Source organism: Vanacampus margaritifer, chromosome 2 (genome assembly GCF_051991255.1).
Source record: "Vanacampus margaritifer isolate UIUO_Vmar chromosome 2, RoL_Vmar_1.0, whole genome shotgun sequence".
Taxonomy (NCBI): Eukaryota; Metazoa; Chordata; class Actinopteri; order Syngnathiformes; family Syngnathidae; genus Vanacampus; species Vanacampus margaritifer.
In genome coordinates, this window is record NC_135433.1 from 43911622 (window position 1) to 43937920 (window position 26299).

The 26299-nt window shown below is 38.2% G+C and overlaps 2 protein-coding genes across 6 annotated transcripts; one reads left to right on the forward strand and one right to left on the reverse strand.

Annotated features, from left to right (window-relative positions):
• Window positions 1-982: 982 nt before the first annotated feature.
• Window positions 983-18862, reverse strand: ss18 (SS18 subunit of BAF chromatin remodeling complex). 5 transcript variants are annotated; one of them, XM_077557586.1, is made up of 12 exons: window positions 18678-18862; window positions 18221-18297; window positions 18053-18137; window positions 16512-16668; window positions 12977-13207; window positions 12740-12910; window positions 12377-12454; window positions 10338-10376; window positions 9857-9979; window positions 5232-5362; window positions 4845-4908; window positions 983-2804 (listed from the first exon to the last, which is right to left on the reverse strand). In XM_077557586.1, the coding sequence occupies exons 1-11, from the start codon at window positions 18744-18746 to the stop codon at window positions 4891-4893; spliced, it is 1179 nt and encodes a 392-aa protein (XP_077413712.1). In that variant the 5' UTR covers window positions 18747-18862; the 3' UTR covers window positions 983-2804; window positions 4845-4890. The 5 variants fall into 5 exon arrangements, with proteins under 5 accessions (XP_077413712.1, XP_077413711.1, XP_077413714.1 ...); XM_077557585.1 differs by lacking the exon at window positions 4845-4908; XM_077557588.1 differs by lacking the exons at window positions 4845-4908; window positions 12377-12454.
• Window positions 18863-19416: 554 nt separating this feature from the next.
• Window positions 19417-23148, forward strand: psma8 (proteasome 20S subunit alpha 8). Its single transcript, XM_077559168.1, has 7 exons — window positions 19417-19641; window positions 20631-20757; window positions 20853-20977; window positions 21126-21248; window positions 21340-21459; window positions 22578-22640; window positions 22725-23148. Exons 1-7 carry the CDS (start codon window positions 19540-19542, stop codon window positions 22818-22820), a joined length of 756 nt encoding a protein of 251 aa, XP_077415294.1. The 5' UTR covers window positions 19417-19539; the 3' UTR covers window positions 22821-23148.
• Window positions 23149-26299: the final 3151 nt, after the last annotated feature.

The following is a 26299-nucleotide window of genomic DNA, read 5'->3' on the forward strand; positions in this document are numbered from 1 at the left end:
AAGTTGACCAAAAACTTTAAAAAATAAAATAATATACCACTCTCCGATCACCTGACACACATCTGGTGTACCATCTGTAACACCCCCCAATGTGACAGGTAGTCTCTCTCTCTCTCTCTGGAGGGAGCAGGAAGGTAATTCTGGGGCTAAATCTGGACACAACAGACATGCAGCCGAGCAGGGCCAGGTCATTAGTGGTGAGGTGATGAAGACAATACAATTAGATTTTTTTTTTGGGGGGGGGGGGGGTAATTTTGAGAAGGTGATTTTTTTTCTTTTTAACTGTTGTGAAATAAAGTCAGGAAAAATCAAGGAAAAAATAATAATTGTAGGTGACTCAAGTCATAATGATAAAAAGTTAAAATTTTACAAGAATGATGTCAGGAGAATAAAGTGGTACGTTATGATTATTATTATTATTTGTTAAATTTGGGCCCATCATGGGTGGGGGGGGACATGTAACTTTAGCAAATAAAGTTTGAACAAGACAAGAAAAAAATTGAGGATAAAAACTAGCATATCTTAAGATGGAATAATACTCAATTTTACTGTAATTAACTTTTAACATTACTTTAGAAAGGGGGGGGTACAAATTTGTAATTGTGAGGAAAAAATACTTAAGTATAGAAAAATTTCATAACATTATGGAAAAAAATTCAAATTTTAGGAAAATAAAGTAATATGAGGAACATTTTTTTTCTAGTTTTAAAGCTGTAACGTAATATTTTATTACATGGGGAAAAATATATGGTGAAAAGTCAAGATTTGATGAGAATAGACAAAGGTCCCCATTCTACAAGAATGAAGCAAAAGTCACATTATCAGAATTTTTTTATGTTACCACAAACAAGTGGTAACATGAGAAAAAATATATAACATGGAAAGAAATGTGGCGACGCCACTCAGAGCGACCATCTTGTTTGGACGAGAGAAACAACGGGTGCCACTGTCGAGGTCAAACGTAATAACGAGAATGCAAAAGTATATTAAAGATTCCTCCAATTTATTATCAGAATGTACAGTATTACATTACCATGACACAAATGTGAGCGCTGTGTGGATGGGAATGCAAAATATTTAAAAACAGCAAAATATAAACAATAGGAAAGGCCATTGTTGCCCTCTCAATGCTGTACATGTACATGAGACGCATCACCAAACAAGCCAGTGACAGGAAACTGCACAAGCAGCCCCCAAATGTGACATGAACGTTATGTTTCACTTCTTATGATACAATATGTGACAGCCGTTAATATTCACGTACGAGACTACTTAAAAGACGACAGCCTACTCACGTAATCCAACGAAGGAAAACATTCCAGCATGGTTAACCATAATACATTGTCAGAAATATTGTTTTATTTCCATTTCATCCATTTGCAGTCAATAGGCAAAAGAGGACAAGGTCACACCGAAAACAAGAAAAAGGAATGAAAATAGTGAAAGAGAATAAAGTGAAGCAAGAAAGAATACTTTTACCAGAATGAAGCCATAACATTAGGAGAAAAAAAAGAAGTAATATTTTAAGAAAAAACATGGAATTTTCATCTTATTACAAGAAAACAAATTGAGAATAAAATCATAGTAGAATTTACCAGAAATGACTTGTTACTTGAGTAAGGTGAAGACGGATACATCACAAGAATGTGAAGAATATGATGTAATATTAGGAGAAAACATAATTTGACCACTATGATACAAATAGAATTTTACTCATAACCCACTTTGTAATTCTCACGTTATCGTAACGTCAAGATTTTATTCTCGAAACGTTACATTCGTCGCAAATCCTAAAAACTTCATATTACCATGTTATCATATATTTTTTTTATTTTTTTAAAATCCCTTCAAAACATTAAAATTAGTTGTTGTAATTACACTTTGTCCTAATTTCCTCTTTTCAGTGTGGCCTTTAACTCTTTTGTACACAACTGATATGCTTACTTAGGCCTTGTGTTCACAATTGTGTCGGCTTCATAACCCAACACTCCTTTGGCCACATCTTGTCAAATGGTGGCAAAAAAACAAAAATAAAAAAACAAAACATTTTTGTTTTGTTTTCACTCCTAAAGTTGGCACAGCTTATTTATTAGAACAGTACAGCAAATGCGTGTTTTCCCCCCCAAATATAAAAACATGATCTAGTGGCAGGTTTGCTCTCTGTCTCCTAATTACAATTAGAGGAAAGCAATTGCAAATCGTTTGAATGGTTCAGTTCATCACAACAAACAACAATGTGCTGGACAACAACAACAACAAAAAAATAAAAAATAAAAAATGGTTGACACTTACATATTAGTACTAGCTTCCAATGTCTTATACAAATTCATCTGTCTCTAAAAAAAGAATAAAATAGATTTTTTACATCATCACATACATCGAGACGTGTACCTGTACGGGTTAGCTGTAGCACATGTTTGACTGCTATCTAAACGCTACGCCGCGCCCCTCTAACCTTCACACACCTTCCGCCTACTGCTGGCATTTTTTTTGCTTCTTCTTATTAACCGGGAGCTGAAGCATAAACCACAGTAGAACAACTTTTGAAACCCCCCAAATTTTGGCGTACAGTCGACGCAATGCTCAAGGATAAGGCAGCTCCATCTTTAAGGCACTGCCGCTTTGAGACATACTGAACCACACAAAAAAAAAGGGGGGGGGGGGGGGTGGTTGAAATGACATAATTGTTATGAGCCCAAAACGGGGAGGAGAATGGATTTTTTTTTTCATTTGTTTGTTTGTGCTGCTGTGACTCATATCATCTGTGTGGGCGTTTCTCATTGCTGGTAATTTCCATACTGGCCCTGTGAGGGAGGATGGGGAAGAAAGGTGACAGGGTTCATGTTACTTGTTTAAAATACAAAATACACCTGAGCTATCAACAAACATCTGCGGCGGCTTTAATAGCTTGCACACCATGACATATGGCTGCGTTTGCCTGTTTCCACCAGCAGATGGGAGCAGATCCTCACAAGTGGTGAGCTCTAAACACTACTGGAGACACTGGACGTTTTTCAGTGGGACTGTCTTTATTAATGGCTCAAGCAGTGTTTCTCAAAGTGTGCCCCACGGGCCACTGGTGGTCCTCAAGAAGCTACAAGGGGTCCGGGAGTAAATGTGTTAAGCAGATTTAACTGTTGTGAAAGCGCAAAAATAAAAGTAATTGTAAGTAGCAAGACGTGGCAAACATTGTTTTTGAAGGAGTATTAGGGCCACATTAGAATTTATTTTTATTTTTATGTTTCTTCTTAAAAGCTCTTTATCTTATGAGAATAGTGAAAATTTGAACAAAAAAAGATTGGCTTGTTTGAGAAACTATTTTATTAAAAATAAACTTTTTTTTTTTTTTTTAAATAGCAGTATTTTCAGGATTTTTTAAAAATTAGTTTAAAAAAACAAGGTGATCTGTTTTTATTTTATTTTTTTTTAGAAATATATTTTTGTTTAAAAGAAAGTCATGCTGTTCCAACAATTGCTGGAACTTTTTTTTTTTATAACTCCAAAGTACGACGACGTATTGGGGCCACGTCTAAATATATATAGTTTTAGAGGGCAGGGGCAATATTCCGAGAAAAAAATAATTTGAAAGTTACGAGAACTACACGTAGCATACTACTCAAATGTTTGTGCCAATAATTTTCGGTCGGGTTTCCAAATAAGGAGATAGTAATTGCTTTAGCAGAGATTACCCAGATCATGTTCAGCCACTTGGACAACAACAACAACAACACTTTGCCACTGTGCGAATGCCAGCAACAAAGATACCTCACACCAAAAAATTTCCCCATTTAAAAAAGGCAATTGTTCATTTACAAGAAAAGGCACCTTTTTTTTTTTAAAATATATATATATATTTTAGAAAAAGTCTTTATTTATCTTTATTTTATTTGCATCATTAGAAGGGGAAAAAAATCCTAACATTTCATATTCTTACACAGGTCACGCATCCATCTGAGCCTTGAATTCGCAAGCTCTCGATACTTGTTAGGGTACGCAATGGTTCGAAAATATGATACTGATGTGAGTATTTCATTATTTCTTAAACGTACTGTATAATAAAGTATAACAAAAACAACTCCACGTATCCATCCTTTGTTTCATGGCTATTGTCATATTCTCCCACTTCCCCTCAAAATACAAATGTAACTTGTAATATGTCATTTGAAAAAAAATCTAAAAAAATTAATTACAATTTTATTCTTGCAGTATCATATTTTGTTTCATTGCAATGTAGCCCTAATCGTCGTTGATAAATTATCACTACATTAAATTGCGGAAAACGTTTTGAAAAGTCAAGGTCCAAATCGTTCACCTGTTTAGCTTTTCAATTTGCACTAATCCAAACAGGGCAGTTGATTTTGTATATGATGGGTGTAAATCGGGATTTTTTTTTTTGTACTATTATGCGAACAAGTTTGAGAAACACTGTACTCGAGGATGCTACTTTTCGGTGAGAAAGGTTCAGGGCAAGGAAGTAGTAGCTAATGTATCTTTAAGCAGGGGTCGAAGTGTGTTTTTAATTTAAGAGTATGACTTTCATCCAAAACATAAATCTTTTTTTTTTTCACAGATTAAGTAAAGACACATAAATAGAATGCATATGTTTTGGCTCTTGGCTCCCAAAGCACGCTGTGTTTCTGGACCTCAATTGCTTACAAATTCGACCCCTGGCTAACCAACAGTGTTAAAAAAGGAACAAAAATGGCAATCTTTTCACCTTATAAAAGAAAGAGGAGAAGAAAAAGGAAAGAAAGGAGACAGGAGGAAAACATAAAATGCAAAATTGAGGCTAGGTGTTCAAAACATCTAGATTGGACGTTGAGGTCTTCACAGCAACCATTTACCTTTGCTTCTTATAGAGCTAGTCAGGGGGTTCAAATCCCCGGGCCTTTATTTCCTCATGTGCCCCTGAATATTCAAAGATAAAGATATCAAAGTGTAGCTCTGGTCCCCAACATGAGACCACAGGATATTTATTACAGGGCAAGAAGAACCACGGCAGTTAGCAGCAAACCTAAGGAAGAAGCCTTCATATTTTCCCTGAAGGGGGCATGCTACATTAGCCAGAATACAAAACCGAGGTTGGAACGGCAATAGCGACATACATAAGTAAGCCCAAATACGATGAGAGCATGCACAAAATACACACCATCAAGTCAAAAATGAGGGACAAACTACGGCCGCGTGTACGTTTATAATCTAGCCCTTCACAGTGTCGGGCCCATACTCACCTGGTCGTAGCCGTAAGGGCGCTGCTGCTGGCCCTGCGGGGGTCCGGGCTGAGGCGGGCGGTAGCCACCGTACTGCTGTCCCTGCCCCTGGGGGTAGTTGGGGTACTGTCCCGGGGCATTCTGGGAAGGACCTAAAATACAGATTTCATTTCATGGACCTGGGCTGAGTGGCAAAGTCCGGCCCTCAAGAGCCCCTATCCAGCACAGGTGAATCAAATGATCAGCTCATCAGCAAGCTTTGCAGAAGCCTGATAACAACCCTGATTATTTGATGCAAGTGGATCAGGCTGGATTTGACCACCCCTGCTGTAAACCAAAAATCTAAAAATTTGGGGTGTCAAAATTAGTGCATTAATTTTGAGTTAATTTCAAGTTCCTTTAACGTACTATTTTTTTTTAATGCGCGATTAATGACCGCCCCCTACTTCGAAAGCCTGTACTGGGGGAATTCTAGTCGCAACACAGCAGAAACCTCCACGTCAAAATTTAGCAGCAATAAATTTAATAATGATGCATAGATTTGTGGAGACTTCTACCTTATTCAGGTCTTTAGTAATCACCATTTGAAAATAGGTAATTTGAGGGATAGTGATCAAAAATTTAAAACATAAGAAAAAAACAAGCTTTTCGTGAAAAGATATATTTTCTGCACAACAGTGACTTTGACACTAATATTTTTTGTTTAGTGACGCTCTGTGAATTAGATTTAATGTGACAAAGGCTTTGATTGTTCACGTCATCCTTGAAAACGTTCTATTTAATCAGATTGGTCATGTTTCACTGTAATTCCATACTATTGGGAGCCCATTGAAAAGAGATACAATGCTGCCATCTGCTGGCCATAGTAAGTGGGTGTTTTGTGATTTCACAAGTTCATTGAGCAGGCAGTACTGCGCAATCACCTCCACTGCTCATTGAGAAAAAAAACAAACATAGTAAACGTCAATTAGCGTTTTTGACGGCATTCGTTTGGATTTTCTGGTTCAAGCCATTCCTTATAAAAAGTCAATTTAAGCGGATGAAACTCATAAATTCCTGATTTTATTTTTTTTTTAAGTTGTATTGGGCCAGCGTCAGTGAACATAACACTTTGGCCTAACACAGTCCGGTATCGGCCCAGGGCAATCGTTAATGTAGATGTTTTGAAGGAGTTGCTGCTAAGGCAGAGCATTCTGACACCTTGATAGTATGAAGATTCAGATTCAAGACACCCTGTGCTAGATTCAGCAAAGCAGCCCCAGAACAAAACCGAACCGTCATTACGTTTCACAGCGGGTACACACTGTTTAGGTTTTCTCCATAATGCCTTACTTTAGCATCTGTAAACAAGGAGCCGATGTGACTTGCCAAAAAGCTCCAGACACTACACGAGGAAATACTGTAATGGACTGCTTCATCATGAATTTTTAGTTTGCCCCCAAAAAAAGAGAGAAAGAAACTCTTGATATAATGAGCAGAGTTGGTGGAACTCTAGGGAATCCCTTCCGAACCATTAATTGGATGCCATGAAAAGTTGATGGATGACAACCAAAGGACGGCGCGATACCGGACTCATTTGTTTAGGCTACGTTACGCCTTGAGCGATTCAGGTTGGAGCCACACATTAAGTTCCCTTATGGAGGGAGACATCAAGGAGTTGATGTTGGTCTTCATTAGAGAAGCGGGCTTCATTATAAAAAATGAGGAAGGGGCTAATCTAGCAAATCCCGTATGGTGAACCTAATCCAACATGTGTGGGACTAAAGCAAAACCTTACTGGGGCTCGAGTCAAAACGAGGCCCACGCAGCATCATTAGGTGCTCCTAACACTGTTGAGCATAAACTAGTGAGGGCTTGTAAGAGAGTGTGTATAAAAAGCACGTGGGGCGTAAGCATGTGCGGCAGATGGGTCTCACCTCACAAGCTTTGCCTCGCTGCAAGCTCATTACTAACTTGAGCTTTGGCCCACACTCAGGTTGAGGGATGGAAAGTTGTGGAGAAATATGGGATGAGGGAGAGAAAGAAATGCATGAAGAGCAACATAATTGTGGTTACACTTCATTGCAAGTGAACTCGTTTTAAAGTCTCGCTTTTAGTTGATCTTCTACACACCCAATTTTTTTTAACGTTTTTTGGGGGGGGGATAAACTAAATAAGTGATGACCGCAGGGTACAATGCAAAATAGAACCTTTAAAGGGGACATAAAATGGATTATTTTTTCTCATGTAAAGATAATTGGGTTCTTGAAGCGTCTGCCCACCAATCAAGTATGAATTTTACGAATTGTAGAGTCACAATTTGGCTACAGTAATTTCTGCACTATAAGGCGCAACTGGACTATAAGCCGCGCTAGCTAAGTTTGGGGAATACTCAAGTTTGTTACACATATAAGATACTTTCTTTTCCATAATGAGGGCGCAAATTGGCTCGCTGTCGTTCGGTCTCACTTGGTTTGTTATGCTCTGCCTGCCGATGGATAAGACGCATCTTTGTATTAGCCGCAGGGTCGAATGCAAGTGAAAAAAGTAGCGGATTGTAGTCCAGAATTTACTGTAATTCACTTTATAACAGCACCCCACATCTGGTTTCTCTGTTTATGATTTGGCAGCTAGGCTGGATAAAGGATCAGCTATTGACAAACAACAGCCGTATGTTTTTCTAGGGGGTATGGTTAAAATTGACAGTGATGGCTTCACGCACGTAGCATTTATTTAGAGTGTGAACATGGAGGGTAAACAGGGGTGGGAATCTTTGAATGTCTCACGATTCAATTCGATTCCAATTTTTGGGTCTGCGATTTGATTCAGATTCGACATTTCAAAGAAGAATGATTTTTTATTCAAAATTATTTGTTTGACAATGATGCTTCAATCTATAGATGTGCAAGGGCATTTGGTGGTGTTGTGTGTGCGGCCATTTCTCATGCAACGATATGAGACGTGCGATGAACGGCGGCATATTGGCCCCATAACTGAAACGCTTTGTGCTTAAAAATACTTGTTATTCCCTCCGGAGGCAGTTCCGACAGGAAAGCGAGCGGCCCCGTACTTTTTACTTCCTTTCCTCCGTGACCGGGCGGGGGTCACTTGACTACAGTGCTCAAAAAGTTTCCATTACACTTTTGCGATATACTTCTATTTCGACACCTCATCAGAGCGTAAAAACTTTTTGGCGATATTTGAGGGTTTTTTTGTTTTTTTTTAATCTTGTGTTTCCATTACCAGCTGGCTTTTGCGCAACTTGCCTTTCGCGCGAAACTGAGGGTAATAGAAACGCACCTAAATAGCACCGGAATCTGACTTTTGGATTCAAGTTTGTGAAAACGCATTTAAAATGACAAAACACACAAATTTACAACTTATCCAATATAAAATTATTCACAGAACATTCATTACTCAATATATGATGAAGAAAATGGGACTCTCAGACTCCGACATTTGTCTCCAATGTTTACGAAACACTACAGACACTTATGTTCATGCTTTGTGGTTATGTACTCCGGTTATGTATTTCTGGACTAAAGTCATAGAAAAACTTTCCGCTATTTTGGACTGTAGGATACCTTTATCTCCAAACTTGTGTTTGCTAGGTGACCTAAGAACAATTGACTTACCACATAAACAATTTCAATCTACACTTGTAGCCCTTACTATCGCAAAAAAAACAATTCTTGTTAACTGGAAAAATAAACAAACTCTGAATATCGACCAATGGTCTAACCTCCTCATAAATCATATTTTAATGGAAAAAATATCTGCCTCAAATAAAAACCAAATATCAAAATTTATAGAAACATGGTCTACGTATATAGAATTTTTAAACCTAATTCTGGTTACTTAATTCTGTCTGTTAGCGAGAGCCACCACATCGTGATAACTTACATTGATGTTTCTGCATTTGGCAATTTATTATTATATTATATTATTAGTATGGGATTTTTTTTAATAGGCTTTAGGTGAACTGATGAATACACACACGCTCGCACGCACGCACACACACACACACACACGCACATACACATACTCACCCACATACAAAAAAAAATATATATATATATATGTATATATGTATTAAAAAATATATATATATATATTTTTTTTTTAAGAAAAAAAAAGGAGAGCAATGATGATGTCAAATCGAATGAACAATACTGAGCTTTCTTGAAGAAGAAGAAAGAAAAAAAAGAAAAAAGAAATGCACCTAATGAGAGAAGGCGAACACACTCCACCAAAACAAACTGGGAGGCAGTGCTGGCTGGACAAGGTATGCCACGGAATGTGAATGGATTGTGGACGTCTGATGTTTTTGATTGTTTTGCTTTCTTCTCTTAATTTGGGCCAGAATGATCCCATACTATATTCTCTTTAACCACCGCAAAGCACTTTGTGCACTTTAAGCTTTGCAGTTTGTGCTTTAGGATTGTGTATTCACGTCCAATCCGTCCCGATCCAGTTTTTTTCCACTTATAATCCAATATGACAATATTTTATTTGTATTATTATTTAATATAAAATAAGTGCAAAAAATATGGAGTCACAATTTTTTTCCAAAAGGGGGGGGGGGAGACACACCCTCCCACGGGTTCAACCCACCCAAGTAGATTTGAAATCTGTGGGAAACACTGAAATATGCTATTGAAACTCACCATAGCCCTGTTGCTGCGGCGGGTAGGCCTGCTGACCCGGGTACTGCTGCTGAGGAGGGTAACCTTGTTGCTGTGGGGGGCCTTGCTGATAGGCTTCTTGCTGTTGACCATACTGGGCATTACCTTTAGAGAGCAACGTCAAGAGATGTGAGCATGGACACAACCGGGTCAACACACCAATCAAAAACAATGCATCGGTAAGCGAGTAGAGCATCCAGAGCAGTTTTACGTACAGTTTGTGATCGGTAACAAGTCAACAAAATGACAAGGATACATTTACTTTAGAACCTTCTCAAGTAATTGCAGCCACTGGATCTCACATAGTGTAGTGGGTAGTACATATTTACTGTACTAATATTTGATTAGGTAACTAACGAGACTGTCCACCAGCCATAACATTAGGTACACCTTTGCAATCTAATAAGATTGTCCAAATGTGATTGAAAAGGACAATCGCAAGAAAATATGGTCAGTAACTCACCGACCACACCAGGCGGTTGACCTGGTTGACCCTCCCTCACTGCAATGGAAAAAAGGGAATTCAGGAGGGGGTTTGGGGACTCAGGAACCCAGTCAGAAAAACAGTTTTCTGGATCCCCCCAATAAAACGTGGCTGTTTATTGTGGGCAGTCTAAGGCACACCTGTGCACTAATCATGGTGTCTAATCAGCATCTTGATATGGCACACCTGTGAGGTGGGATGGGATTATCTGGGCAAAGGAGAAGTGCTCACTATCACAGATTTCGACAGTTTTTTTAACAATATTTGAGAGAAATGATGATATTGCGTATGTGGAAAAAGTTTTAGATCTTTTGAGTTCATCTCATAAAAAAATAGGAGCAAAAACAAAAGTGATTATATTTTTGTTGAGTATGTAACAATACAAAGAAAGTATAGGGGTGAGCAATAGGGCTCTATTGACTGCACACATACATTTCGGCAACACAAACACATTTCACCTCATCAACCACAGATACATATGAAAATATAAATACAGTTAAGCATTGATAATATATAATATATATGTGTGTGTGTGTGTGCACAGAATACTGTACTAGTATGGCTTGGCAGAAATTTAATTGTTGTTGTGGGGAAAAAAGTTAAGTGAACCACAAACAGTGTTTGACACACAAAAAAAGTATGCCTCGAAACTATAATTAGTCATTTTAAAACCATATTTAGGATACCCGAAACCAACGTTTGGCCCTTTCCGTGTTTCTGCAACGACATTTGTTACTGGCGGGACGCCTTTGGCAACATGATGACGCTAATGCACAGGGTTTGGGGTTGCTTTAATCTTAAAACATTTAAAAAAATAAAGTTTAATGTCACACTGGAACATACATGCGGAACGAGGAGCCGTGGTCACTGCATTAGTTTTTTTTTTTTTTCTGGTCAGTGGTCACTGCATTAGTATGTGTAAGGTAGGATGATCCTTTATTTATTTTTAATTAGCTAAAGCCTCATCACAGTGCATCATATCACTACTTTACAGGGAGCAAAGTGATTGAGTGCGAGTGTAAAGCAGTCCTTCTGAAATACTGTAGTGAGGTGGGCCCCTTTTTTTTTTTAAATGTATTAGAATAAAGTGCAATTGCACATCCACTACAGTAGGTGGCAGTGGCACTCGCATTGTCAGAGAGTGCACTAGGAGTATTAGCTCCTCTGCATAGGAGTACTTGAAACAATTTTTTTTTTAGACACATCCTACTATTTATAGTCGCAAGTTCGCAACAGATTGTTGGCAGGGGGAATATTTTCTTCTTGTTCTTCAAAAAAAAAGGAAAATGGTAAATATGGACAAAAAATAAAGACGGTCGCAGCTGAATTTTGTATTTTTTTAAAGTAAGTCCTCACATCCACTGCCAGCCGAATAATTAATTCTAAAAAGATTCTTGGTGACAGCCCCCTTTTACATATATATATATTTAATTTATCATAATGCTTTTTCTATTTTTTTTTTGTGCAACAAAATAAGGTGACCATAATGCACTGCTAAATAAATACCTGTCTGACACCAATACACTAGATCGCACAGGTGTACCTAACAAAGTGTCCAGTGACACCAACTTCAAGTTCACGTTAATACTTCAGTCTTTCTTTCCAAAGGGTAAAAGTTATATGTTATGTATGACAAGTCATAGAAAAGGAGTTGTTAGTAGAAGGAGGAAGCATACAAAGTAAATGTTAATTGAATAAAGAAATTAAAGGGGTTAAAGCTGTTAGGTATCCATGTGGATGCGGTTGTGCTTCGCAAGCACAAACAAGCATGGCGGAAAACATCGGAGTAATTAATGGATTGCAGATCCTTGGGGGATGGCGTACACAATTTGGAAGCGATGATGTCATTGATTAGGCCAGGGTCACTTTTTACATCTTCCCAGAGAAGAATAAACAAACTGATATGAATGAGTGTGTGTGTGGAGGGGGGAGGGGTGGGGGCAGTTTTGAATCGCAGTCTCTTTGCATCATTTGTGTGTTAACACAAGTGCTGGGCTGACTGGAAGGATTTCTCCTACCTTCTGAAGCTCCCTGTCCTGCGTGACTGTACTGGTCCCCATAGTAGTCTTCCTGCCCTGGGTACTGCTGAGGGGGTCCTACATACACATACACAACATACACACAAGTAGATTCAAGGTGTTGTTGGACCGGACGTGTGTGGATGAGGAGGGAGGGTGTGGCATTTGGCTTTCGGACCACAAGTCTGTAGATTTATTGCATCCTGGATCGTGAAGGTGTTTGTGAGCGACCGGTGTGGAGGTGGTAAAAAAATAAAAAATAAAATAAAAATAAAGAGTAAGAAATGTAGTAAAGTGGGTTAGGGAAAGGGAGGAGGAAGAACCACACATACAGCTTTTGCACACACACAGGAATTGGGATACCTTGCTGAGGCGGTCTATACGGGGGCATCGCCCTCTGCCCCATGACGTGATTGCCCTGGTTAACCTGGCCCATCATGCCCATCGGGTTCTGCTGGCCTTGGTAGTGCTGGCCGCCGCCGCCCGGAGGCATGTTGTACTGCTGGGAGGGAGGCTGCTGGTGCATCATGGGGCCTGAAGCAGATAGGACGGAAATTTCAAGGCCACAGCGGCGGGAGGCCGACATCAAAGTCGTTTTACCTTGATTGGGCTGCATATTCATAGTGGGTCGCGGCCCGTAGTTGCCCATGGGCTGACCCTGCGTCATGTTCATCTGGCTCTGCGCGGGAATGCCTTGCGATGAAGGGACAGTGTGGTTGTAGCCGCCCATCGAGCCGTGGCTGCTCGGGGGCATGTTCATGGAGCCGGCCGGCATGTTCGGTGGCTGGTTGGGCCCTGGACCGGGGCCCTGCATGGGCATGTGATTGGGCCCTAGGAATAAACAACATTTAGTACAGATGACATATGACAACCTTTGAAAAACTTTATATTAGTGTTGTGCCGATACCGATGCCAGTATCGGCCCCCATACTGCATTAAAACACTGGCATCGGTATCAGCGAGTACTAACAAATAACGGGCCGATGCCATTTACTAGGGATGGGCGAGTACAGATACCAGGTATTGGGCTGATACCAGCCCAATTTCATGGTATTGGTTCTCGCGACGGATATCGATACTGGTATCGGCCCCGCTCTTGTGGGGGAAGAGCGAAAGTTTTCTTCAGTCTTGTTCGTTTCCGGTGTATCTCCTTATGAGGTAACACTTGTTCATTTCATTACGTCCGGTATCAGTACCAGATGTGATCGGGCTGCCAAACGCTACAGGATTGGCCGGAAATTATCCAGTTGACAAGAAAAAAAGGGAAAGAGAATATTAAAGTTTTAATTTAAATAAAAAAATGTACGGACAGAAATTTTAAAACGTAAATAAACCTAACATAAAGGCAAGATACAGTATATTGAATAAATAATCAAACTGATTGAATAAATTACCACTTGGTAGAAGGCGTGTTGTACAAAAATCAATTCGGCAATATATCGCGATATTACAGCGCACAATTCTCGTATCGATTCAATATGCAGCCGAATCGATTTTTAAAGATACATTTTTTGATGGAAATATTATAAATGTCTTAATTAGTGTTAGGGTTCACACTTTAACCATGGAAGAATGTTATATTAATGGAACATTGAACAGCACTGAAATCAAATATTAAGGCTTAATGTTCAAACATGAAACAGATTGCAATCGGTTTGTTAAATACAGTGGCTGGCTACAGTTATAAGCCTCAAGTACATTTTCATGCAAATTTTACAGTGTACATGTACGAGTTTAATGATTAGTATATTCTAAATTTGAGTTTGTTTGTTTTTTTTAATCGCAATAATTGACTTATAGATTCGTACCGGGATTAATCAGTATCGAATCGAATCGTGACCTATGAATCGTGACACAGATCGAATCGCGAAGTACTAGGCAATTCACACCCCTGCTTGGTAGTCTTGATAAAACTAACATAAAATTTCCAAAGAAAAACTGATAATTTTATTAACGATGACAGATCATTTTAAAAAAAGCCCTATACATACCAATAAAACATTTTCCCTAAAATTGCATAAAATTAATGGCAATTTCCTATTCTTCCAATTTCTCATTCCTCGATCTGATCGTAAAAGAGGGCAGCAAATTCTGTATCGCCCATCGCAAAGACCGATACCTTAAAGGCATACTTGACTCATTTAGCCATTTTTGGCAATAAAAAGTTAATATTTTGTCTAATTTGATAACTTCATTATTTTGCCACATACAGTTAATACCTTTAAAAACACATTTTGTCACTTTCTGTCGACTGAAAATGGCATCACATGTGCTCAGGGCTCAGGTAATGACCAGTCACGGCTCACCTGTTTTCTGGGTTTGGTCATGTGATGTTAGCAAACTGAGTCATGATTGGTCGTTAGCTGAGCCCTGAGCACATGTGATGTCATTTTCAGTCGACAGCAAGCGGCAAAATGGGTTTTTAGTAGTGTTGTTCCGATACCGATACTGGTATCGGCAGAGGCCCCAATACTGCATTAAAACTGTGGTATCGCTATCGGTGAGTACTAACAAATAACATGCCGATAGTATTAATTCCGATACTAATATAGGACTTTGGAAGCAGCATCTTGTGTCTTGCTCGTGCACAACATTCACTGATGTGTGACATGTTCACTGCATGCCGAGCCAAGATATCCTATTGGCCCTTGAATGCTCTGAACCAATGGCAGGACAGCTTTTTCATGTTGAGAAAAAAACAACAACTTAGGTATCGTATCGGCCGATACTGCAAAGATGGGTATCGGGGGCCAAAAAACGTTATCGGAACAACACTAGCTTTTAGGTATTTTAACTGCACATAATAATAATAATAATAGCAATAATGTTGATATAAATAAAGTTATCAAATTAATTATTGACGAAATACTACCTTCTTACTACTGAAAATGGCTAAATGAGTCAAGTATCTCTTTAAAATAAGGCTGGTATCTGCACCGACACCATAAACTAAAACCAATATAGAGTCTTCAATGAATGGAAAACGCATGATTTTGGAATGTGAGAGAAAGCCAAGGAAACAGAAGAAAACACATGCAAGCACAGGGAGAACAAGCAACTTCCACAAACGAGGTCCCTTGCCGTGAATCGAACCCATGAAATCTGTAAAGCAGACGTGCTAACCACTTGTTCACCGTGTACTTGTACTGACGCTAACTTTATGTTGTTGCTACTTTGCCATTAGATAGTGAATATGTATTTAAATGGACATATATGTCAGTACATTTATCTCATTCACTGCCATTGACGTCAAAAATTCACTTGAACTATTTCTGTTAGTTTAACATTTTTTCCACTACAAGAGTATGAAAACCTAGATTTTTTTTTAAACAGATATAAAATGTATGATTAATCGTGAGTTAACTATTGAAGTTATGAGATTACAATTAAAAATTTTAATCACCTGACGCGATTTAAAAAAAGAAAGAAGATTATTAAAAAATTTGCAGTCAGGCGATTACATTTTTTAAATGTAACTCGCGATTAATCACAAATTTTATATCTGTTTTAAATGTACAATAAAAAAATTCTATGTTTTCATACTTTTGTTAACACAAGTGTAAAAAAATTTAACTAATAGAAATTGTTAAAATTAATATTTGACGTCTATAACCGTATATGGCAGTCAATTAGTTACATTAAGATCACTCAAAAATAAATAATTGTACAAAATGAAACTTATAGGGCTATAACACAAGACTACTGGGCATGTTCTATAGTATATAAAGGCACGAATAATGTAATAATAATTAAAAAACAAAATGAAGACTTTTCTCCTATTTAGGGGACAAGGCAGCTTAATTTTCTGTGACAAATGCCAAAGCGCACAAAGTAAAACTGATAGGCATAAAAAAAATGAATATCATTTTTCACCCCATAAAATATACAGTATGTAAAAGAAGATAAATGACAATAAATTACACTGCATTATATTGCACTTTGAAATGAGAGGATATATATAATGAAAAGACAAAGAGTTGAGGTCCAAGACAAACAGGTGACATCATCCTCCAGTAGCACAACCTCCCTCGCAGGTCTGCGCTGTTGCTAAGCAACCCAAGTGAGAAGGACTGAAGGGGAACAGGAAAATGAAAAAGAAAAAACACAGAGCAAGATGGAGGGAAGGGCCGCTTACCAGGCATCTGTCCGTTCATCTGGTTCTGCATGTGCGGGGCAGGTGGGCCGCAGCCGACCATACCTTCGGAGGGCATGCTGTGACCGTGACTTGGTTGAGGCGGACCACCACTTTGGCTCATCCCGCCAGGGCCCATGGGCATGTTTTGAGTAGGTGGCTGCAAAATTGCATGTAAAACAGAAGTGACTTGACAAAAATCGGAGAAGCAGCGCTCTGACAAATCATAAGAAAAAACAAACAATACATTGCACATATGAGCTGATACTTTACAGCAGTCCTCATTAGGGTCGCAAAGAAGTTTGTGTCTATCCCAGCTGACTTTGAACAGCAATCACAATCACTTCCGATGGACAATTTAGAGCAGAGGTTCCCAACCCTGGTCCTCAGGGACCGGTACCCAGCCTGTTTACCATGCCTCCCACAGCCAACACAGGTGGAGATCGTTATTAGCCTTCTCCAGAGATTGCTGATTAGCTGATGATATGAATCACCTGTGTTGGCTGTGGGAGGCATGGAAAACAGGCTGGATATCGGTCCCTGAGGACCTCTGATTTAGAGTCTTCAATTTAGGAGTACCCGGGAATACACGCTATCTACACATTACACAAAAGGCGGACCGGAAACAAGATTCCAACTTCACGATCAGAACAGTATGGCAGACACACTAACTGCTTGGCCACCAAGTTGCCTGCAGAACACATATGATAACTAAATACCAATCAAAAACAGCATTGAAAAAAAAAATTACAACCATTAACAGCCGTTTAAGTTTTGGGAGTGTCGTTGTGAAACTACCGTTTATTCAAAGGTTTTGAGCTACCATAACATCGGTTGCCTTTTATAAAAGGCCACCGGAAATTTCTTGCCCCATGTCCACCCAGCTTGGCAAGTTTTCTGGGGTAAACCCTGCATAGGGTAGGTAAAGTAAAGGGGCTGAGGGTTATGACAGCGTTCCATTCTTACGGAGACAAATTTGTACGCAAGTCAGAACACGGCGTAGTCTACGATAAAACTGAGCGTGCCTTCTTGTGCCGCGTGAAAACAAACTAGTGCACAAACTAGTGCGTGTCATTTTTAAGTAACCTCAAAATCACATGTCAGGATCTTCATGAACCAAGGACGCCCCGATACAATGTCACACAGAGAAGGATAGGCCTATGGCGATATCATATTTACACCGAAATTGCACAAATGGCTCATTAACCAACTACCGTACTGTACCGATAGCAGCTGATGTGAAGCATCCATCGGAATAAAAAAACAACAATATGTGTTTATTCATTTTCTACTGCGTTTGCGAGCCTGCTGGAGCCTATCCCAGCTGACTTTTGATATGCACCATTTACTTTACTCACCGTGGTTCATACAATTAAACACATTACATGAAATACCGATTTTGAAAAATGAATATATCAGTGTATCACCTTAAAATAGTCCCAGAATGAAAAGAAACAGATATTCAAACACAATTATATCGTAGATGTGTATACAAAACTACAAACAAGGGAGAGGAGTCATCATCAGCGTGCATGGATACTTACTGCTGGGAGAAGAGACTGCATGTTCTGATTAGAGTCTGCTATTGTGGCCAGGTACACTAAATTTCTATGCAGTATTTGTTGATACCTGTGAAAGTGCAGTGGGTTATCAATTACAGTCCACTTCAAAGGGTGAGCTCAATGACAATAAGAATGGAGGACAACACTCACTGTGAACACTCTGTTGTTTTGCCCTTGCTCTGGAAGTCCATGATACTCTGAATCAAATGGTTATTTTCATCAAGTAGCTGCAAAAGTGAGCAGAAATGTCATATAAATGTTAACAAAATTGTAAATGAATGACTTGACTGGCGTAATAAAAGTGGGCGTTTAACAAAACGTGCATTTGAAGCTAACAAAAGAAGCGGCTCGCTAGCTTGCTAAAACAAGCTAACACAATGCCGAGATCTAAGATCGGTTGAGAACAAAAACATCCTAATGAACGTGGAAGGGATTTATAGTCCGCACATGGCAAATTCATAATAACCGCGCAGGGATTAGCATCATTGTACCCAATCCATCCATAGCCAGTCGGGCTCAGATGGACTACATCGATTAGCACTAGCGGCTAGCAGCCTCTCAAAAAGCACAGCCTCCATTCTGCGACGCATTCAAAAAGATGAATTACCTTCTGTATTCCGGCGGGGGTGATATCACCCTTCCCACGCTGTCTGTGAGGTGCGAACGCCACCGACATGGTGATACTTGAGGTGAATTAAATGATCGAGATCATAAAATGCTTCAAGTCGCGCGCACACTTAGCAAATCTGTACAACACAACTCCGATCATGGAACAGTTCAGAATAGGATGCAATGTTGTAATGCACTCGTCCGGTTTAGGGGGGTGTAACTGATTTGAAAACATATTTTGAAAGTTTGATATCATAATGTCTATACAGTGATTCATCTAGTCTTTAATTATTGTATATAAATCATAAAAAAAATAATACAACTATTATATTGTTAGAGGCGAATATGTGTTTTAACAATCAAACTCATTTGTCCCCTATATTGCATGTAATGAAACAATCCAGAGGCCACAGGAAATGGACAGCCGAATAGATAGGGGGGAAAAAACATATAAAATGTGGTACGTCAACAATTTTTATTTTGTTATCATCGACACGTAAACGAAGTTTATCAATATGTATTTTAGTTAATCCCTTCTTTACATAATTTATAATTCCCGATACATCCACAAATTCTCTACTCGCATCCTAATGTAGCCGCTTTTGATGAACCATTAAATTCTATATTTCTTCAATATCATTTTTTTGTGATGAATTTCAGTGTTTTAGATTCCTAAATGAGCTGTTTTAAGAAGTTACAATTTTCGCAGTGGAATCCTCTTCCGAGTTCAGAGTTCACGCGCACGCGCCGTTCTCCACAAGGGGCAGCGTTCGATTGAGTGACTTGCGGCTAAAAACTAGCTGAATCATTTGGCTCAAGTGTCGCTTTTATTCTTGTGATTGTACGCGTCTTGCGAAGCCATGGCGGCAAGATACGATCGAGCTATCACCGTCTTCTCCCCAGACGGCCATCTCTTTCAAGTGGAGTACGCGCAAGAAGCTGTAAAGAAAGGCTCCACGGCGGTCAGTCGGCATATGAAACTAAAGCTAAAGCCAACGCTAGCTGGTTAGCTCGTAGCTAACTTGCATCTCTGGTGATGAAGCGAACAGTTCATCGTGGTCCGCGTTAATAATACTCAAATGTAGTTATTGTGACTTAAATTGACGAGGTGTGTGTTCTAGACGCGTTTTTGTTTGGGAAATACTGTAACAAGTGTCATTGGTTAGCATCTTGTCGCTGTGTCATGCTCAGAGAGCTTTCACTTTACAAGTTATGATAATGATGTGGTTATTTTGTCGTGACCGGCAACTCGCCACCTACCGTTATTTTGCCGTGAGTCGCGCGAGAACTGCAAGGCAAGTCGTTTATTTGTATGGCATATTTCATTAACAAGACAAATCAACGTGATTTCCATAAAACATTAAAAGCATTGCGCAAAGAGAAACAAAATATAATTCAGACATTGCAAAATTATAATAAAATAATTTAAAATTAATTGGATTAAAATTAATTAAAACCAAGTATCAGACTAGATAAAATACAGCGAGCAAATGGAGATTGAAACGAGAGAATAAAAGTCTCATGAGAATGTTGCAGTAAGCAATGTTTTCAGCCCTGATTTAAATGAACTGACAGTTTGAGAATATATCAGGTATTTGGGGAGTTTCATGCAAAATAACCGATTCGTAGTAACCTATTCTCGACCAACCAATTTAATCACAGTTAAAAAAAAATTAAAAAAAAAAAAGCCATTCAAACCAGGCCAAGAATGTATCTATCTGGCGATTGACCAATTAGAGCCGTTCACGGCGAAATAACACGAGCAGGAGAGTTGCCAGTCACGGAAAAATAACCACTGCCTATTTAAGTGCACTCAACAAGTATGGCATGTGCTTTACTTATTATATATTTTATGTTAGTTGCATTCTAAAATGGAATTACAGCATTGTACTTAATTTGCCTAAAGCACCCATCGGAGCAACCCCCAGCATTTTTTTGTTTGTTTGCATAGGTGGGAATCAGGGGCAAAGATATCGTTGTCCTCGGAGTTGAGAAGAAATCGGTAGCAAAGTTGCAGGAGGAGAGAACCGTCCGCAAGATCTGCGCCCTTGACGAGCACGTCTGCATGGCGTTTGCAGGTGAACCGTGAATAACATTTTGGAATGAAACATGCACGCAAGTGTTAAAAAAATGTTCAGTTCCTAATTTACTGTTATCTGACCTTTTTTTCCAGGACTGACGGCAGACGCTCGTATCGTGATAAACAGAGCGCGTGTTGAGTGTCAGAGCCACCGCTTGACTGTGGAGGATCCTGTCACTGTGGAATACATCACACGCTACATTGCTACCTTGAAACAGGTGCATCTTATGTTGATAGTTTGAGTTTAAGGGGTTATGTAGAACCTCAAAACATAGTCTAATTTGGAAAGACAAAAAACATTTTAAATTGGAGAACGACTGGTTACATCCATGTGGTTTGAACGTTTTTGCTTGAAATGTATTTCAGCGATACACTCAGAGCAACGGTCGTAGGCCATTCGGCATCTCTGCTCTGATTGTCGGCTTTGACGACGACGGGACTCCACGGCTGTATCAGACTGACCCGTCAGGAACCTACCACGCCTGGAAAGTGAGTGATTTCGGTCTTGTATTATTCATGCGGCACGTGTCCAAATGCTGAACAATGTTAGATGAGTGCGGCGTCTTCCATATCCTATTAGGCGAATGCAATTGGTCGTAGTGCTAAAACGGTGAGGGAGTTTCTGGAGAAGAACTACACAGAGGAAGCCATCGCTGGAGACAATGAGGCCATCAAGTTGGCAATCAAAGCTTTGCTCGAGGTTTGTTGTTTTTCTTTTAGAAGAGTGTTTATCAACTAAACTGTTTTGACTAGTCCTCTAGCTTTTTGTTGTGTAGTTTTATTTCTTCTCAAATATTGTACACACTGACTGATTTTCAACAGCTTAAAGATTTGTTTAAAATGTAAAATATTCCATACGATGACAAAAAACAAAACAAAAAAATAATAATTAAAAAAAAAGATATAAAAAATGCAATTCAAAAATAAAATACAAAAAATAAATATAAATGGAAATATATATATATATATATATATATATATATATATATGTGTGTGTGTATATATGTATATATATATATATATATATATATATATATATATATATATATATATATATATATATATATATATATATATAGTTTTTATTTAGTTATTATTTAATTGCATTTTTTATATTTATAAAAATACAATTCAAAAATAAAATAAAAATATATATATATATATATATATATATATAGTTTTTTTTTTATATCTCTTTTTATTTCCAATTTTATTTAGTTATTTTTAATGTTGGCAGTTTAGGTCCTCCATACACACTGCCATATCTACAGTACAGCAAATGTGAGTCTTTAACTCTCCCAAAGCAGATGTTTGTTGTAGTACCTAGACTGACCTGTGAGAGGCAGTATGGAGCCACATGACATCCAGAATGCAGGTAAAATGCAAAAAGGACATGGTAGGAGTGAACGAAGGAGAACTTTGGGCTGTTAAAGGGATATTTGACTCATTCAGCCATTTTCAGAAATAAAAAGTTCATATTTTATTTCATATTACATGTACAATTAATACATTTAAAAACACAGTTTGCCTCTTGCTGTCGACTGAAAATTACGTCACAGGTGCTTAAAGCTCAGGTGACAACCAATCACAGCTCACCTCTTTGACCTGACCACTTAAAAAAAGAAAGAAAGAAAAAACGATGGTGGCTGTCCTCTTGCGTCCATTTTATGATCAGGAACTAGAAATTTACAATTATAAATACAGAAAATTGCTAAAAATAAATGAAATAAAAATTGACCTTTTGTACCGTATTGCTGTAATTTGCTTGAACAACCATCCATCCAGTCCCTGAACTGTCATTTTCTAACCCTTCAACAGGTGGTCCAGTCAGGAGGCAAAAATATTGAACTGGCAGTCATCAGACGGAATCAACCACTGAAGGTGATCTTCATTCACGTCACCTCACTGACACATCCTGTTCGAGAGTTCCATGTGAGCTCATAATAAGCATCTATCTGTTATCAGATCCTGGAGTCCAAAGAGATCGAGACTCTGGTGGCTGAGATTGAAAAGGAAAAAGAGGAAGAGGCCGAAAAGAAGAAGCAGAAAAAGTCCACTTGAAATCATTTTTGTGTTTTTTTTTTTATTGCACTTGGATATGGAAGTAGCCTTTTGGGGAGGGTCGAGGGGGTTGACAACTCATTTCTTTCACTGTAAAGAGGTGAATCCTAACTTGAGAAACTGCAGCAGATGTACTAATACCGCCAGCTGTTTAAAGTATGTAAATACTCTCATACATACACGCAGCACTCAAGTTGGGCTTCACATAAGGACACTTTTCTATCATTCATCAAAGTGCTTTGATGGTGACAAATATCACATGTCCAAAATAGATTGTTTAGAATTGTAATTGGGAACAATTCTCAATAAAAGATGACTTGTTTATAAAGTCTTGCTGACTTTTATATCATGGACGTATCACAGTATATTGAGCTTTATAATGGCGTCGGGACAAAATTACAATATTCATACGTAATCGACAAATGTTTATTTTTGGAATTGTGCTACACGTCACAATCTTTTCTTTTTTGTCAATTCTTTAAAATTATTAAAAATGCATAAATTCATTTAAATCATCACTTCAACTCATTCACTGCCATTGACGGCTATAGACGTCAAAAATGTATTTGAACTATTTCTATTAGTTTAAAAAAAATAAATTTTAACAAGAGTATGGAAACCTATATTTTTTTGTACATTTAGAACAGATATCAATTTTTTGATTAATCGTGAGCTAACTAGTGAAGTCATGCCATTAATTACGACTACAAATTGTAATCGCTTGATGCCCCTAATTTTTAATAATCTTTTTTAATCTTTTTTTTTTCTTTTAAAGAAGCCCCTAATTTTTATTAATCTTTTCTTTTTTTGATAATCTTTTTTTTTTCTTTTAAAGAAAAGTTTATAAAAAAAATTAGGGGCGTCCGGCGATTACAATTTTTAATACTAATTAATCGCATGACTTCACTAGTTGGCTCACGATTAATCGCAAATTTTATATCTGTTCTCAATGTACAAAAAATATATAGGTTTTCATACTCTTGTTAAAATGTTTAAAATATATATATATCTGTTCTAATACAATAAAAACAATTCTAGGTTTTTATACTCTTAGCAAAGGTAGGAAAAAATGTTAAACTAATACAAATAGTTCAAATGAATTTTTGACGTCTATAGCCGTCAATGGCAGTGAATAAGTTCATATCTGCTTTTTGAAATTCTATTCAATGATCTCAAAAGGTGTCGTTTATATCAGTTACAAAGGCTGTGCTCTTTTTTTTCTTTTATTGATCACATTTTTGGAAAGTGACTATCCCATTAACTGTCATTTTAAAACAAATTAGTGAGGTGTGGAAAGCAGCATCAAAGGGTAGCCTAACTAGACTCCTCCGCCCTTCCCCCGCCACCCCTTTTTTTTTTACCTTCAATTCGCTTATCAAGCAAGCGGCTGCTGTGAATTCTCGACGACACAATTATGGCCGGCGGTGTGGAAGGGCTGCTTAATGGGATCCTGGCCTCAGACCCCAATGGGAACTTTCAGGGACTTTAATCTGGGAGCCCCTTTGAAAAAAGTTGTGCACTGCTGTGCTGAGGGGCCCCGGGGGGCTTCCCTCCGACTCTCCACCAAAGACATAATGGTGAATGGTTAAAGTCCTTCATTTAGAGTCATGTCCCCGAGCCAGGATTTCCTGAGTGGATGCACTGGCTGCCTTGACAAGAGCAACTGCACTTTGTTTGCCATTTGTCTTGTTGGAGTGTCTCCTATATGGGATCTGTCTGTACTATAGCAAAGTAACTCATTCTTTAGCTGTATGCCAAATTGCTTTCCGTACGGAAGTTTTTGTAACTGTTTTTCACGAAACACCATAGGCAATTGGCCAAGAGGAAATAAATTGTACAAAAAATAAACAAAATATTAGCAACACAGACACTTGTATGCCGTTTATGTTTATTCAGCTATTGAAAAAGACCACCTGGCTGGCAATCAAAATGTGAACTTGTACATTATTTAAAAACAAACTCCCCTGTCCCTCTCCTCTGTCTTCCCCCAAACTGCCACAGTCATTATGATGGGCGCCTGCTGTTCCACCAGCGGCCTGTTGGTGGTGTCAAAGTGCATGCAGTTGTGTTCAGACTTCCCAGAGGAGAGAAAATGTGTGAAGTTGTCAGGAGATGGAAGAGAGGAACATGAATGACGTCTCCACTGGACAGTAGCCCATCACTCGCAGTGGCTGCAACGCCTGCAGGTTGAATGTAAACAACCGTCATTTTCTAACAGCTGCTATTTAGCTAGCTAGTAGCCTCACATTCCTCATGAGGGAACGGTTTAAAACGCTGTTAATATAGTTAACATTAAAAATAAAGTAACAAAAATAAGTAAAAAATAAATAATACTATTGTTGTGAAATTACAAACCATGAACAATGTTGCTTCTCCAACATTTAATGAAACTTAATGGTAGGACCAAGTAATAGCAAATTACATTTTAACTCATTCACTGCCATTGACCGCTATAGACGTCAACAATTCATTTGAACTATTTCTATTAGTTTAACATTTTTTCATGAAAACCTAGAATTTGCGATTAATTATAATAAAACATTTTAATTGCCCAACACCCCTAATTTTTAATAATCTTAAAAAAAAGAGAAAATATAAAAAAAATTAAAATAAAATTACTTTAAAAAAAGAAAACATTAATAAAAATTAGGGGCGTCAGACGATTACAATTTTTCATAATTTATTGCATGACTTCAATAGTTAACTCACGATTAATCACAAATTGTATATCTGTTCTATATGTACAATATTTTTTTTCTAGGTTTTCATACTCTTGTTAACAAAAGTGTGTGCGTGGGTGTGGGTGTGGGGGGTCGACTAATGGAAATAGTTCAAATGAATTTTTGACGTCTATAGCCGTCAATGGCAGTGAATGAGTTAATACTAAGAATTTATATATTTTTACAAATGTTAAAATTAAAATATTTATTATTATTATTATTATTATTATAAAAACATGTGTGTGCACCCACTTGTCTAAACATATCATTCTGATTAATATTGCATTTGTGGAATATGAGTTAAGCAGCTAAATCTACCCGTTTGTATTCATTTCAGGGGGCGGCCATTTTGCCAATGGCTGTCGACTGAAAATTACTTCACAGTTACTCAGGCCTCTGGTGATGACCAGTCACGGCTCAGCTCAGAAAACAGGCGAGGTGTGATTGGTTGTTACCTGAACCTTGAGCGATCATCTTCAGTCGACGGCAAGTGACAAAATGGCCGCCACCAGAGATGTATAAAAATGGGTGGATTTTTTTGCTTGATCAGAATACCGTGCTAAGACTAGTGAAGCTGCATAGAACATATTACTGTAAATTTTTTTTTTTTGGGGGGGGGGGTTGCTTAATTTCCCAGTGAGTAATATAGATCAATCAAAAGTGACAAAAAACAAAAACAGGCACATGAAGGAGATGAGTACAATAAATGGAGTGCCATTTCCACTTCATAATGATTTCTTGAGAGGTCGCAGCCTACTT